The 16,150-nt window shown below is 36.6% G+C and overlaps 1 protein-coding gene across 11 annotated transcripts in view; it reads right to left on the reverse strand.

The window, feature by feature from the left end:
- Positions 1–16,150, reverse strand: part of lpp (LIM domain containing preferred translocation partner in lipoma) — a 515,529-nt gene that overhangs the window by 205,750 nt on the left and 293,629 nt on the right. For all 11 annotated transcript variants that reach the window (XR_009804541.1, XR_009804542.1, XM_061888695.1 and 8 more), the window contains 2 exons: positions 12,907–13,001; positions 8,810–8,929 (listed from right to left, as the gene is read on the reverse strand). Coding sequence is in view for 9 of the 11 variants with exons in the window: in XM_061888695.1 (XP_061744679.1) it covers positions 8,810–8,929; positions 12,907–13,001 (215 nt within the window). In the remaining 2 variants the exon portion in view is untranslated. The remainder of the gene's footprint in view (positions 1–8,809; positions 8,930–12,906; positions 13,002–16,150) is intronic.

Consider the following 16,150-nt stretch of genomic DNA (forward strand, 5'->3'; position numbering starts at 1 on the left):
CGCAGAGAGCTTCATGGAATGGCTTTCCATGGCCGGGCAGCTGCATCTAAGCCATAAGTCACCAACTTTTTTGAAAGCAAGAGCTACTTCTTGGGTAGTGATCAATGCGAAGGGCTACCAGTTTGATACACACTTAAATAAATAGCCAGATATAGCTCAATTTACCTTTAATAAGTAAATATATATATGTATAAAAATGGGTATTTCTGTCTGTCATTCCGTTGTACATTTTTTTTGCTTTTACGGAGGTTTTCGTAGAGAATAAAAGATGAAAAAATACTTAATTGAACGGTTTAAAAGAGGAGAAAACAGGGAAAAAAATGAAAATTACATTTTGAAACATAGTTTATCTTCAATTTTGACTCTTTAAAAATTCTAAATTTAACCGAAAAAAAGAAGAGGAAAAACTAGCTAATTTGAATTTTCTTGAAAAAATTATATACATTTTTTTTATGGAGCATCATTAGTAATTTTTCCTGATTAAGACAAATTTTAGAATTTTGATGACATGTTTTAAATAGGTTAAAATCCAATCTGCACTTTGTTAGAATATATAACAAATTGGACCAAGCTATATTTCTAACAAAGACAAATCATTATTTCTTCTAGATTTTCCAGAACAAAAATTTTAAAACAAATTCAAAAGACTTTGAAATAAAATTTAAATTTGATTCTACAGATTTTCTAAATTTGTCAGAATATTTTTATTTTATTTTAATCATAATAAGTTTGAAGAAATATTTCACAAATATTCTTCGTCGCAAAAACAGAAGCTAAAATGAAGAATTAAATTAAGATTTATTTATTATTCTTTACAATAAAAAAAATACTTGAACATTGATTTAAATTGTCAGGAAAGAAGAGGAAGGAATTTAAAAGGTAAAAAGGTATATGTGCTTAAAAATCCTAAAATCATTTTTAAGGTTGTATTTTTCCTCTAAAATTGTCTTTCTGAAAGTTATAAGAAGCAAAGTAAAAAAATAAATGAATTTATTTAAACAAGTGAAGACCAAGTCTTTCAAATATTTTCTTGGATTTTCAAATTCTATTTGAGTTTTGTTTCTCTTAGAATTAAAAATGTCCAGCAAAGCGAGACCAGCTTGCTAGTAAATAAATACAATTAAAAAAATAGAGGCAGCTCACTGGTAAGTGCTGCTATTTGAGCTATTTTTAGAACAGGCCAGCGGGCGACTCATCTGGTCCTTACGGGCGACCTGGTGCCCGCGGGCACCGTGTTGGTGACCCCTGGTCTAAGCCATAAATCACCAAGTCCAGTGCGAAGCGTTGGATGCAGTAGTGGAGACGCCTTCTCTAGAGTTATGAATCACCTTTTTCCATTTGAATGCTCCAGGATACCAAAACCTTTTGGACAATTCCACGTTCCCAACCTTGTGGGAACAGTTTGGAGCGGGCCCCTTCCTCTTCCAACATGACTGTGCACCAGTGGTCCATAAAGACATGGATGACAAAGTCCGGTGTGGATTAACTTGACTGGCCTGCACAGAGTCCTGACCTGAACCGGATAGAACACCTTAGGGATGAATTAGCCAGGCAACATCAGTGTGTGACCTCACCAATGCGCTTTTGGAAAATTACTACAAACACACTCGGCAACCTTGTGGACAGCCTTCCCAGAAGAGCTGAGGCTGTAATAGCTGCAAAAGGTCATATTGAACCCTACGGGTTACGGATTAGGACGGCACTTCAAGTTCATATGTGAGTCAAGGCAGGTGGCCAAATACTTTTGGCAATACGGTGCAAATATTCCGTGCGAAAGTGGTGTTGTTGCAGCTGGAACTATTCAATGCGTATTGATATTGTTGAACTGAAATCAGAGAAGGTTTTCAACCCCGTTTCACGGTACTTGGTTAAAAAATATAAGTGTTAAAAAAATTTTTTTTTTTAATTATTGCAAGTAATGATAAAATGTAAATTAAATATTTGTAATTTTGTCAGACTGTTAAATTAGTTTTTAGGGACCGAGGACCCTATTGTATTTCTAAGGTTTTATTATTATTATTATTATACGGCCGGCTCTTTGAGCTGTAATTTGACCCCCTTAACATGCTTCAAAACTCACCAAATTTGACACACACATCAGGACTGGCGAAAATTGCCATGTAATCAAAAAACAAACCCCAAACTCAAAATTGCGCTCTAGCACCCCCCTAGGAAAAAACACAGACAAAACTGCTTGTAACTTCCGTTAGGAATGTCGTAGAGACATGAAACAAAAACCTCTATGTAGGTCTGACTTAGACCTATATTTCATAAATTGACCTCCTTCAGCAAAAATCAACAGGAGGTCAGCAAAAACCCCTTCAAAACAAAGGTTTCCTAAAAAAATAAAATGTTTGCCTTTGAGCTGTAATTTGACCCCCTTAAAAGGCTTCAAAACTCACCAAACTGGACACACATCAGGACTGGCGAAAATTGCGATCTAATAAAAAAAACAATCCAAAACTTAAAATTGCACTCTAGTACGCCCTCAGAATAAAACCCAGACAAAAACTGCTCCTAGGAAGAAAACACAGACAAAACTGCTTGTAACTTCGGGTAGGAATGTCATAGAGACATGAAACAAAAACCCCTATGTAGGTCTCACTTAGTCCTACATTTCATTTATTTACATCCTTCAGCAAAAATCAAAAGGAAGTTAGCAATCACCCCTTCAAAACAAAATTTTTGTAAAAACCCGTCACCTTTTTTCAAACATTATCTCCTCCGAGCGCGTTTGTTGTGTCGGCTTCAAATTCGCACAGGAAAGAGATTGAACCTTTCTGATTAAAAATTGCGCAAAGAGTTTTTCTAACTGCTCCGGTTTTGCTTTTACGAGCCTTCAAAGAACTGCTGTGCTGATGCTGCCGCGCTGCTGCCGTCTCAAGATGGGCGCTTAAAAGCAGGAAGCACCAGCGTGACCACACAATGCAGAGAAGGTAGGTAATGTGACCACATCGCCAGTGACCTCACCCTTTTCAAACAATTAGGGACCGGAATAAAAAATGTTTTCACTGTTTCAAATGTCTTCTGGAATTTGCAAGAGAATCGAACAATAGTTAGGGGCCGAATAGAAATTGCTGTTTTTAGGGACCGAATGTTCCTTTGGGACAGAGGACCCTATTGTATTTCTAAGGTTTTAATATTATTATACCGCCGCGTCTTTGAGCTGTAATTTGACCCCCTTAACATGTTTCAAAACTCACAAATTGAACCCACACATCAGGACTGGCGAAAATTGCCATGTAATCAAAAAAAACAAACCCCAAACTCAAAATTGCGCTCTAGCACCCCCTAGGAAAAAACACAGACAAAACTGCTTGTAACTTCCGTTAGGAATGTCGTAGATACATGAAACAAAAACCTCTATGTAGGTCTGACTTAGACCTATATTTCATAAATTGACCTCCTTCAGCAAAAATCAACAGGAGGTCAGCAAAAACCCCTTCAAAACAAAGGTTTCCTAAAAAAATAAAATTTTTGCCTTTGAGCTGTAATTTGACCCCCTTAAAAGGCTTCAAAACTCACCAAACTGGACACACACATCAGGACTGGCGATAATTGCGATCTAATAAAAAAAACAATCCAAAACTTAAAATTGCGTTCTAGCACGCCCTCGGAATAAAACCCAGACAAAAACTGCCCCTAGGAAGAAAACACAGACAAAACTGCTTGTAACTTCGGGTGGGAATGTCATAGAGACATGAAACAAAAACCCCTATGTAGGTCTCACTTAGTCCTACATTTCATTTATTTACATCCTTCAGCAAAAATCAAAAGGAAGTTGGCAATCACCCCTTCAAAACTAAATTTTTGTAAAAACCCGTCACCTTTTTTCAAACATTATCTCCTCTGAGCGCGTTTGTTGTGTCGGCTTCAAATTTGCACAGGAAAGAGATTGAACCTTTCTGATTAAAAGTTGCGCAAAGAGTTTTTCTAACTGCTCCGGTTTTGCTTTTACGAGCCTTCAAAGAACTGCTGTGCTGATGCTGCCGCGCTGCTGCCGTCTCAAGATGGCCGCTTGAAAGCAGGAAGCACCAGCATGACCACACAATGCAGAGAAGGTAGGTAATGTGACTACATCGCCAGTGACCTCACCCTTTTCAAACAATTAGGGACCGGAATAAAAAATGTTTTCACTGTTTCAAATGTCTTCTGGAATTTGCAAGAGAATCGAACAATAGTTAGGGGCCGTATAGAAATTGCTGTTTTTAGGGACCGAATGTTCCTTTGGGACAGAGGACCCTATTGTATTTCTAAGGTTTTAATATTATTATACCGCCGCGTCTTTGAGCTGTAATTTGACCCCCTTAACATGTTTCAAAACTCACAAATTGAACACACACATCAGGACTGGCGAAAATTGCCATCTAATCAAAAAAACAAAACTCAAAATTGCGCTCTAGCGCCCCCTAGGAAAAAACACAGACAAAACTGCTTGTAACTTCCGTTAGGAATGTCGTAGAGACATGAAACAAAAACCTCTGTAGGTCTGACTTAGACCAAGATTTGATACACTGACATCCTTCAGGAAAAATCAACAGGAAGTTGGCAAAACCCCTTCAAAACAAAGGTTTCCTAAAAAATGTCATTTTTGCCTCTTTGAGCTGTAATTAGACCCCCTTAAAATACTTAAAAACTCACCAAACTGGACACACACATCAGGACTGGCGAAAATTGCGATCTAATAAAAAAACAATCCAAAACTTAAAATTGCGCTCTAGCACGCCCTCGGAATAAAACCCAGACAAAAACTGCTCCTAGGAAGAAAACACAGACAAAACTGCTTGTAACTTCGGGTAGGGATGTCGTAGAGACATGAAAAGAAAACCTCTATGTAGGTCTCACTTAGACCTACATTTCATTCATTTACATCCTTCAGCAAAAATCAACAGGAAGTTACCAATCACCCCTTCAAAACAAAAGTTTTGTAAAAAACCTGTCACCTTTTTTCAAACATTATCTCCTCTGAGCGCGTTTGTTGTGTCGGCTTCAAACTCGCACAGTAAAGAGATTGAACCCTTCTGATTAAAAGTTGCGCAAAGAGTTTTTCTAACTGCTCCGGTTTTGATTTTACGAGAAGGTAGGTACTGTGCGGGTAAAGATATGTTGACTGGGTGAAAAAAGGAGGCACCCGTTTGACTCCAGGATACAGGGAAGGTAGGTAATGTGCAGGTAATTATATGTTGTCTGGGTGATGGCAGGAAGCACCAGCATGTATGGGTGAAAGAAAGAAGCACCAGTGTGACCCCAGGATGCAGAGCAGGTAGGTAATGTGCAGATAAAGATATGTTGAATGGGTAAAGGCAGGAAACACCAGCAAAAGTCGGTCCCGTCTATCGCTGCTTGCAGCTTTAATTTTACCAATGCACTCTATTTCATTGTTATGCTACTTTTCATCTACTTGTTCTTTATCGGAATTATTGACACTTATTTTAGCGTTCTTTGTCCCACCAAGAGCCCGTCCTACTTTTACTGTGTCAAACTATTTCGTGAAGTGCCCCGGGCGGCCTCGTCTTTCTTTTAATACGCTCGCAAAAAGATCAACTCATGATATGGGTCGAGTCAAACAAACTGCGCTGCTGAGAATAATCACATTTATTTGTCTCCGCCTCATCAGCCTTCACTCCCTGCCTTTTTTTCTTTGGCTTTTCGTCACACGTCACGTCCAAAACAAGCAAATTCATGCCATTTGACTTGCTTTTATACGATTATTTTACACTTGTTAAGATCAATACAATTATCAAAAGTAATGAAAAAAACGACGATCTTTTTTGCAGAAAATATTCATCTGAGTTCAATTAACGTCAAAATGCAAATTTAGAATACATTAACATACCTGTATGGTGGCGCCAAGTATCAAAAACTCACATTTTTATCTTTAAACTAACAAAATTAGCTAAAATGCTAGCATAAAACATTAACATGTTAATATAGGAGAAGTTCTCGTTCTCTTAAGATTATGCCAAAAACCAAAATCCATGATTTTAATCTTTAAAAATACAAAATTAGCTAAAACGGTAGCATAAAATGGTAGCATGCATCTAAGATAGCACAAAAACCCACAATTGGTAGGCTTAAACATACATAACTAGCTAAAATGGTAGCATTAAGGTATAGCATGCTAACATAGGATGTGGTAGCATACACCTACAATGACACTGAGTATCAAAACCATGATTTTTATGTTGAAACAAACAAGATTAGCTGACATGCTAACATGCGTTAGCATGCTATCATTGGAGAAGTGAACATGCTAAGATGGCGACAAGTACCGAAATCCATGATTTGTATGTTTAAACATACAAAATTAGGTAAAATCGTAACATATAAAGGTAGCATGCTAACATAATATTATAATAATTATTATATTATACAAATATTATATTATATATATAATACATGTCATATATTATTTATTAATATTATTGTTTATTGTGAGCAAACTGTGGTGCTGAATTTCCCCCAGGGATCAATAAAGTACTTTCTATTCTATTCAATTCTATAAGATGAGGTAGCATACATCTAAGATGGCACAAAAATACATGATTTTTAGGTTTAAACATACATAACTAGCTAAAATGATCGCATGAAGGGATAGCATGCTAACATAGGATGAGGTAGCATACACCTACGATGGCATTAAGTATCAAAACCATGATTTTTATGTTGAAACAAACCAAATGAGCTAAAATGCTAACACAGGACAAAGTAGCATAAACCTAGGATGGCACTAAGTATCAAAACCATGATTTTTATGTTGAAACAAACCAAATGAGCTAAAATGCTAACATAATTTGTATGTTGAAACAAACCAAATGAGCTAAAATGCTAACAATTTTTATGTTGAAACAAACAAAATGAGCTAAAATGCTAACATAATTTTTATGTTGAAACAAACAAAATTAGCTGAAATGCTAACATACGTTAGCATGCAATCATAGGAGAAGTAAACATGGTAAGATGGCAACATGTACCGAAATCCATGATTTTTATGTTTAAACATACAAAATTAGCTAAAATCTTCACATATAAAGGTAGCATGATAACATAGGACGAGGTAGCATACATCTAAGATAGCACAAATATCCACAATTTGTAGGTTTAAACATACATAACTAGCTAAAATGGTAGCATAAAAAGGTAGCATGCTAACATAGGATGAGGTAACATACATCAAAGATAGCACAAACATCCACAATTTGTAGGTTTAAACATATATAACTGGTTAAAATGGTAGCATGAAGGGACAACATGCTAACATAGGATGAGGTAACATACACCTACGATGGCACTAAGTATCAAAACCATGATTTTTATGATTAAACAAACAAAATTAGCTGAAATGCTAACATACATTAGCATGCAATCATAGGAGAAGTGAACATGGTAGGATGGCAGCAAGTACCGAAATCCATGATTTTTATGTTTAAACATACAAAATTAGCTAAAATTGTCACATATAAAGGTAGCATGCTAACATAGGACGAGGTAGCATACACATAAGATAGCACAAATATCCACAATTTGTAGGTTTCAACATACATAACTAGCTAAAATGGTGACACAAAAAGGTAGTATGCTAACATAGGATGAGGTAGCATACATCAAAGATAGCACAAAAATCCAAAATTTGTAGGTTTAAACATACATAACTAGCTAAAATGGTACCATGAAGGGACAGCCTGCTAACATAGGATGAGGTAGCAAACATCTACGGTGGCACTAAGTATCGAAACCATGATTTTTATGTTGAAACAAACAAAATTAGCTGAAATGCTTACATATGTTAGCATGCTATCATAAGAGAAGTGAACATGCTAAGATGGCGACAAGTACCGAAATCCATGATTTGTATGTTTAAACATACAAAATTAGCTAAAATGGTGGCATAAAAAGGTAGCATGCTAACATAGGATGAGGTAGCATACATCAAAGATAGCACAAAAGTCCACAATTTGTAGGTTTATACATACACAACTACCTAAAAGGGTAGCATGAAGCATGGCACTAAGTATCAAAACCATGATTTTATGATTAAACAAACAAAATTAGCTGAAATGCTAACATACGTTAGCATGCTAACATAGGATGAGGTAGCATACACCTAAGATGGCACCAAGTGTCAAAAGCATGATTTTTATGTTGAAACAAACCAAATGAGCTAAAATGCTAACATAGGACGAGGTAGCATACACCTAGGATGGCACTATGTATCAAAACCATGATTTTTATGTTGAAACAAACCAAATGAGCTAAAATGCTAACACAGGACAAAGTAGCATACACCTAGGATGGCACTAAGTACCAAAACCATGATTTTTATGTTGAAAAAAACAAAATGAGCTAAAATGCTAACATAATTTTTATGTTGAAACAAACCAAATGAGCTAAAATGCTAACATGATTTTTATGTTGAAACAAACCAAATGAACTAAAATGCTAACATAATTTTTATGTTGAAACAAACTAAATGAACTATAACGCTAACATAATTTTTTATGTTGAAACAAACAAAATGAGCTAAAATATGATTTTTTTCAAGTTGAAACAAACCAGATGAGCTAAAATTCTAACATGTTTTTTATGTTGACACAAACCAAATGAGCTAAAATGCTAACATAATTTTTATGTTGAAACAAACCGAATGAGCTAAAATGCTAACATGATTTGTATATTGAAACACACCAAATGAGCTAAAATGTTAACACGATTTTTATGTTGAAACAAACCAAATGACCTAAAATGCAAACATAATTTTGATGTTGAAACCAACCAAATGTGCTAAAGTGCTAACATAGTGCTAACTGACCTGGGGTCTGGGCTTGTAAGGTGAGCTGCTCTCCAGGTCGGCCAGGATGCTGGTCAGGGAGTCGATCTCAGCGTCCAGACTCGAGCGCCGCTCCTCCAGTGTCTTCCCGGCTCCGCCCACCTGCCAGGTAGCAGGTGACATCATCAGTTTGTGTGCGATGTTTGCTGTGTGATGTTGCCTCTTCGCAGCAACATGCTAACTTTAGGGACCATTTTTGCCCCACAATTTTTTTTAACGTGACCAACCACATTTTTTTAAGTGGCCAGCCAAATTTTTTATTTTTTTTTAAATGTGGCCATGATATTTTTTAAGCTGGCCACTCACTTTTTTAATTTGGCCAGTTTAAAAGTGGCTGGCCAAATTAAAAAATGTGGTTGGCCACATTTAAAAAAAAAAAAATGTGGCTGGCCATTTAAAAAAAAAAAAAAAAAAAATGGCTGGCCATTTTAAAACATGTGTTTGGCCGTTTTAAAAATATGGCTGGCCGCTTTAAAAAAGTGTGTTCATAAAAAACACTTTGACACCATGGCTTGGCAGCATATCGAGCGGGGAGAAAAAGTCAAACTTCAGCGCCCACGTATCTGCACGCCAGCGACAGGAAGTTGGCAGAGTGCGGCTAACTAGTTGTGTTTGACTTCATGTGATGAAATGTTTCATTGATTGGTGGATTATTTTGTCCTGCCTGATCACTTATTTAGAAGGAGGGATGAATATTAGTCTGACATCATCCGCTCTTGTTACGCAACAGTCTGCACAAGCTTGGACGGAGCGACCGGATGAGCCTCTCACACACACACACACACACACACACACACACACACACACACACACACACGCACTGGTTATCATTTGGAATGGGGACCCAAGTTGTTGTTCAGGACTAGTGGGGACCACACTTTCACACACACTGGTTACAATTTGGAATGGGGACCGAGTTGTTGATCAGGACTTGTGGGGACCGCCCTTTCACACACACACACACACACACACACACACACACACACACACACACACACACACACACAAACACACACACACGTTATCATTTTGAATGGGGACCAAGTTGTTGATCAGGACTTGTGGGGACCACCCTTTCACACACACTGGTTACAATTTGGAATGGGGACCAAGTTGTTGTTTAGGACTTGTGGGGACCACCCTTTCACACACACACACACACACACACACACACACACACACACACACACACACACACACACACACACACAGGTTATCATTTTGAATGGGGACCAAGTTGTTGTTCAGGACTTGTGGGGACCACCCTTTCACAAACACACACACAGGTTATAATTTGGAATGGGAACCTAAGTTGTTCAGGACTTGTGGGGACCACCCTTTCACACACACTGGTTACAATTTGGAATGGGACCGAGTTGTTGTTCAGGACTTGTGGGGACCGCCCTTTCACACACACACACACACACACACACACACACACACACACACACACACACACACACGCACACACACACAGGTTATCATTTTGAATGGGGACCAAGTTGTTGTTTAGGACTTGTGGGGACCACGCTTTCACACACACACACACACACACACACACACACACACACACACACACACACACACACACACACACACACACACACACACACACACACACAGGTTATCATTTGGAATGGGGACCCAAGTTGTTGATCAGGACTTGTGGGGACCACCCTTTCACACACACTGGTTACAATTTGGAATGGGGACCAAGTTGTTGTTTAGGACTTGTGGGGACCACCCTTTCACACACACACACACACACACACACACACACACACACACACACACACACACACACACACAGGTTATCATTTTGAATGGGGACCAAGTTGTTGTTCATGACTTGTGGGGACTACCCTTTCACAAACACACACACAGGTTATAATTTGGAATGGGAACCTAAGTTGTTCAGGACTTGTGGGGACCACCCTTTCACACACACTGGTTACAATTTGGAATGGGGACCGAGTTGTTGTTCAGGACTTGTGGGGACCGCCCTTTCACACACACACACACACACACACACACACACACACACACACACACACACACACACACACACACGCACACGCACACACTTCTAGTCATTTGGAATGGGGACAAAGATGTTGTTCATGACTTGTGGGGACCACCCTTTCTACAGGTTGTGGAGGCCTAAAAAAAATTGTGTAAAATGTCCACTGCCCAGTTAGCTCATACACGTCTTTAAATCTCTGGATTGATGAAGTAATGTACCGATCATACTTACTGGGGACCCTGGGGAAAAGGAGTTAATATGGTTCATGTGGACCAAATCCTAATAATTTTGCATTATTCACACAAATTTGTACGTGACTACCTAGGCCCATTTAAAAAAAAAAAAAGAAAAAGTTCACATTAATTATGACATGATCCTCAGAATCATTTAAATAAGCTTCCCTTTAGGGGACCTGTTTTTTTGGTCTCCATACCGTCAGAGGTCCCCTAAAGGTGACTGTGTACACCAGGGGTCACCAACACGGTGCCAGCGGGCACCAGGACGCCCGTAAAGACCAGATGAGTCGCCCGCTGGCCTGTTCTAAAAATAGCTCAAATAGCAGCACTTACCAGTGAGCTGCCTCTATTTTTTAAATGTTATTTATTTACTAGCAAGCTGGTCTCGCTTTGCTGGACATTTTTAATTCTAAGAGAGACAAAACTCAAACAGAATTTGAAAATCCAAGAAAATATTTTAAAGACTTGGTCTTCACTTGTTTAAATGAATTCATTTATTTTTTTACTTTGCTTCTTATAACTTTCAAAACGAACATTTTAGAGAAAAAATACAACCTTAAAAATGATTTTAGGATTTTTAAACACATAACTTTTTACCTTTTATATTCCTTCCTCTTCTTTCCTGACAATTTAAATCAATGTCAAGTACATTTATTTTTGTTGTTGTAAAGAATAATAAATACATTTTAATTTACTTCTTCATTTGAGCTTCTGTTTTTTCGACGAAGAATATTTGTGAAATATTTCTTCAAACTTATTATGATTAAAATTCCCAAAAAATATTTTGGCAGATCTAGACAATCTGTAGAAGCAAATTTAAATCTCATTTCAAAGTCTTTTGAATTTGTGTTAAAATTTTTGTTCTGGAAAATCTAGAAGAAATAATGTTAGAAATATAGCTTGGTCCAATTTGTTATATATTCTAACAAAGTGCAGATTGGATTTTAACCTATTTAAAACATGTCATCAAAATTCTAAAATTAATCTTAATCAGGAAAAATGACTAATTATGTTCCATAAATTACTTTTTTAATTTTTTCAAAAAGATTTGAATTAGCTAGTTTTTCTCTTCTTTTTTTCGGTTGAATTTTGAATTTTAAAGAGTCGAAATTGAAGACAAACTGTTTCAAAATGTAATTTTTTTTTTTCTTCTGTTTTCTCCTCTTTTAAACCATTCAATTAAGTGTTTTTTTTCATCATTTATTCTCTACAAAAAAACCTTCCGTAAAAGGAAAAAAAATGTACGATGGAATGACAGACAGAAATACCCATTTTTTTAAACATATATATAGATTTATTTATTAAAGGTAAAGTGAGCAAATTGGCTATTTCTGGCAATTTATTTAAGTGTGTATCAAACTGGTAGCCCTTCGCATTAATCAGTACCCAAGAAGTAGCTCTTGCTTTCAAAAAGGTTGGTGACCCCTGGTGTAAACAGAGCAATGTCCCCATTAAGTCAGCATTGCCAGCACACACACACACACACACACACACACACACACACACACACACACACACACACAAACACACACAAAGGAGTGTAAAGCACTGCCAATAGGTGGCAGCCTTCAGCTCAGTTTGGAAGAGAAGAAAGTTTAACCGTGTGTGTGTGTGTGTGTGTGTGTGTGTGTGTGTGTGTATCGGGTGCCTGAGTTGGCGTGCTTGGCTCCAGGCGGCGAGCGGAGCAGCAAAGTATATCAGCGCTCGGCTCCGAGTCGGCGCGGACGCACAACTCGAACCCGCTGCCGCGTGAACTCCGGGGTGAGGGCGCTCGCCGCCGACACTAGCGACCACTTCTCGACAGCCGCGTTTTCTCTCACCTGGTAATCGTAGGAGTTGGCGGGCGGGGGAGGCGGGAAGGAGGACGGGAGGCGGCTGGTGTCTTCTGCGGGCGGCGGAGGAAGAGGGTAGTCCGCTGGGGAGGAGAGAGACAATACATCCACTTTTACACAATGACTGCGCGAAAGGCAAAATATGATATCAGCACTAAAACAAGTATCGGACGGTATCAAGTTGCAAGTGCCGGCAAGCAGTGTGTTCACTTTGGACAGCCAGGTTAAAACCTAAACGTTCTCCGATAAACACACAATTTATATATGGTGTGTATATATATATATATATATGTATATATATATATATATATATATATATATATATATATACCATATTTCCTTGAATTGCCCCCGGGCCGATAATTAATTTAAAACCTCTTCTCACTCCTGCGCTTACCAAAGGCATGCGGTAAAAGTAAGCATGTGCTAATTATTTTAAAACATCTTCTCACTCCGGCACTTACCAAAGGCATGCAGTAAAAATTTGAGTGTGATGTAAGCTTGGACATTAAATCCTACTGAAAGGCTGTTAATCTTCTTCCCTTTATGCAATTTCAAATTACCGGTATTGAAATCAGCCTCCACCATTTTGAAAATGATGACAGGGGAAGTGTCACTCGTGACGTTACGAGTTTGACCCGGTAGTAATTCAAGGCAGGCGCATACTAGATACCCTGCGGCAATTCAAGGAAATGCGGTGTAAATATATATATATATATATATATATATATATATATATATATATATATATATATATATATATATATATATATATTTTGTTTTACAAAATAAATTTTTTTGAACCGTTTACAAGTTAAAATTGACATTTAGTCGAAAATCTATTTTTCGACAACCCTATTTTTTTAATACTCGCGATCAAAGATTTGCTGGACAGGACAAAATCCAAAACAAAAATACATATGGTTTTTTTGGGACAAAATCGATATTGTTTAAGAACCGTTACGAATAAAAATTGTGATTTAGTCAAGAAATCAATTTTTTGACAGCCCTATTTTTTAATACTCACAATCCAACATTTATTGGACATGACAAAAACAAAATAACATTGTGTATTTTCTACAAAATACTTTTTTTTTTTTTTTAAATGGTTCAAGAACGATTACGAGTAAAAATCGCAATTTAGTCAAAAATTTATTTTTTGACAACCCTAATTTGTATTACTCCCAATCAAACATTTGTTGGACAGGACAAAAAACAAAAACAAAAAAAACAAAAATTATACATATATATATATATATTTTTTTTTTAACAAAATAATTTATTTTAAATTGTTTAAGAACTGTTACAAGTAAAAACACAATTTAGCTGAAAATTTATTTTTTTGACAGCTTTACTTTTTAATACTCACTCTCAAACATTTGTTGGACAAGACAAAGACAAAAACAACAACAAAATAATTAATGTATATATATATATATATATATATATATATATATATATATATATATATATATATATATATATTTTACAAAATCTTTTTTTTAATTGTTTAAGAACTCTTACAAGTAAAAATCGCGATTTCATCAAAAATGTATTTTTTTGACAGCAAAAAAAAACTAAACTAAAAAAATATATATATATATATACACATATATATATATATATATATATATACACATATATATATATTATACATATATATATATATATATACATATATATATATAGTTATATATATAGTTATATATAGATATTTTAGTTTTTACAAAATTAATTTTTTTTTAATTGTTTAAAAACTGTTAAAGTAAAAATCGCAATTTAGTTGAAAATCTATTTTTTTGACAGCCCTACTTTTTAATACCCACAATCAAACATTTGTTGGACAGGACAAAAACAAAAACAACAAAAACAAATCATATATATATATATATATATATATATATATATATATATATATACATATATATTTTTTTTTTTTTACAAGATCATTTATTTTAAATTGTTTAAGAACTCTTACAAGTAAAAAATTGCAATTTGATCGAAAATCTATTTTTTTGACAGCTCTAACTTTTAATACTCACACTCAAACATTTGTTAGACAGGACAAAAACAAAACAAAACAAACAAATCCCCAAAATATTAATCATATATTTATTATTTTTTTTTACAAAATCTATTTTTTTTTAATTGTTTAAAAACTGTAACAAGTAAAAATTGCAATTTAGTCCAAAATCTCTTCTTTTGACAGCCCTACTTTTTAATACTCGGGATCAAATATTTGTTGCACAGGAAAAACTACAACAAAATAAAAAATTGAAATTGTTGACATTTTTTGGAGCTGCACGAAGAAAGAAGAAATGACAACTTTTATTATAATACTGCCAAAATTCCAAGTTTTTCTCGTGAAATTGTGACCTTTTTTCTTGTAAAATTCCAACCCATTTTTCACAACAAGCTCTTTTTAATATTTGTATAGTATGTTTATATTATTAATGTTGTAAATACACTTCTTTATATATCTAGAAAGGCTGGTCCTAAAGAGGTAGGCATTTTTCTCATGTCCCCAGAAGGTACGAACTACACAAATGTGTGTGTGGGGGTTCTTGGGGCGGTATAGCTCGGTTGGTAGAGCGGCCGTGCCAGCAACTTGAGGGTTGCAGGTTCGCTCCCCGCTTCTGCCATCCTAGTCACTGCTGTTGTGTCCTTGGGCAAGACACTTTCCCCACCTGCTCCCAGTGCCACCCACACTGGTTTGAATGTAACTTAGATATTGGGTTTCACTATGTAAAGCGCTTTGAGTCACTAGAGAAAAAGCGCTATATAAATATAATTCACTTCACGTGAGAGTGTGGGAAGGTAGCAGCTGCTAATGTGTCAGGAGGCCTGCAGTCCAGCAGCTTGACACACATAATTGTAGCAATTTGCAGTAATCTGCATGTCGGCACGTGTTGTTATCTTCACATTGCAAATCTAAATGTTGTGTCCGGGCCTCGGCCGGAGGACGCTGCCAAATGTGCGCTCCTTAAGTCCGCCTTAATCCAAGGATTGCGGCGAGCCACATGTTGGAGACGGGATAAGGAGTGTCCGTGCCAAATTAAATTGTGGCTGCGCGACTTAAGGGTCGGAGCCTGCACCCCTGACACGAGCGCCGCAAATTAAAATCTTTTTTACACCGCGTCACGGGAATTGGTTCCGACTGGAGTCCCCCGTTCACAAAGTTGCACTTCGCCTTCCCCTCTAATTGATGTCATCAAGGGCGTTTAACCCGGGC

The sequence above is a fragment of the Nerophis ophidion genome, linkage group LG26 (assembly GCF_033978795.1).
Source record: "Nerophis ophidion isolate RoL-2023_Sa linkage group LG26, RoL_Noph_v1.0, whole genome shotgun sequence".
Taxonomy (NCBI): domain Eukaryota; kingdom Metazoa; phylum Chordata; class Actinopteri; order Syngnathiformes; family Syngnathidae; genus Nerophis; species Nerophis ophidion.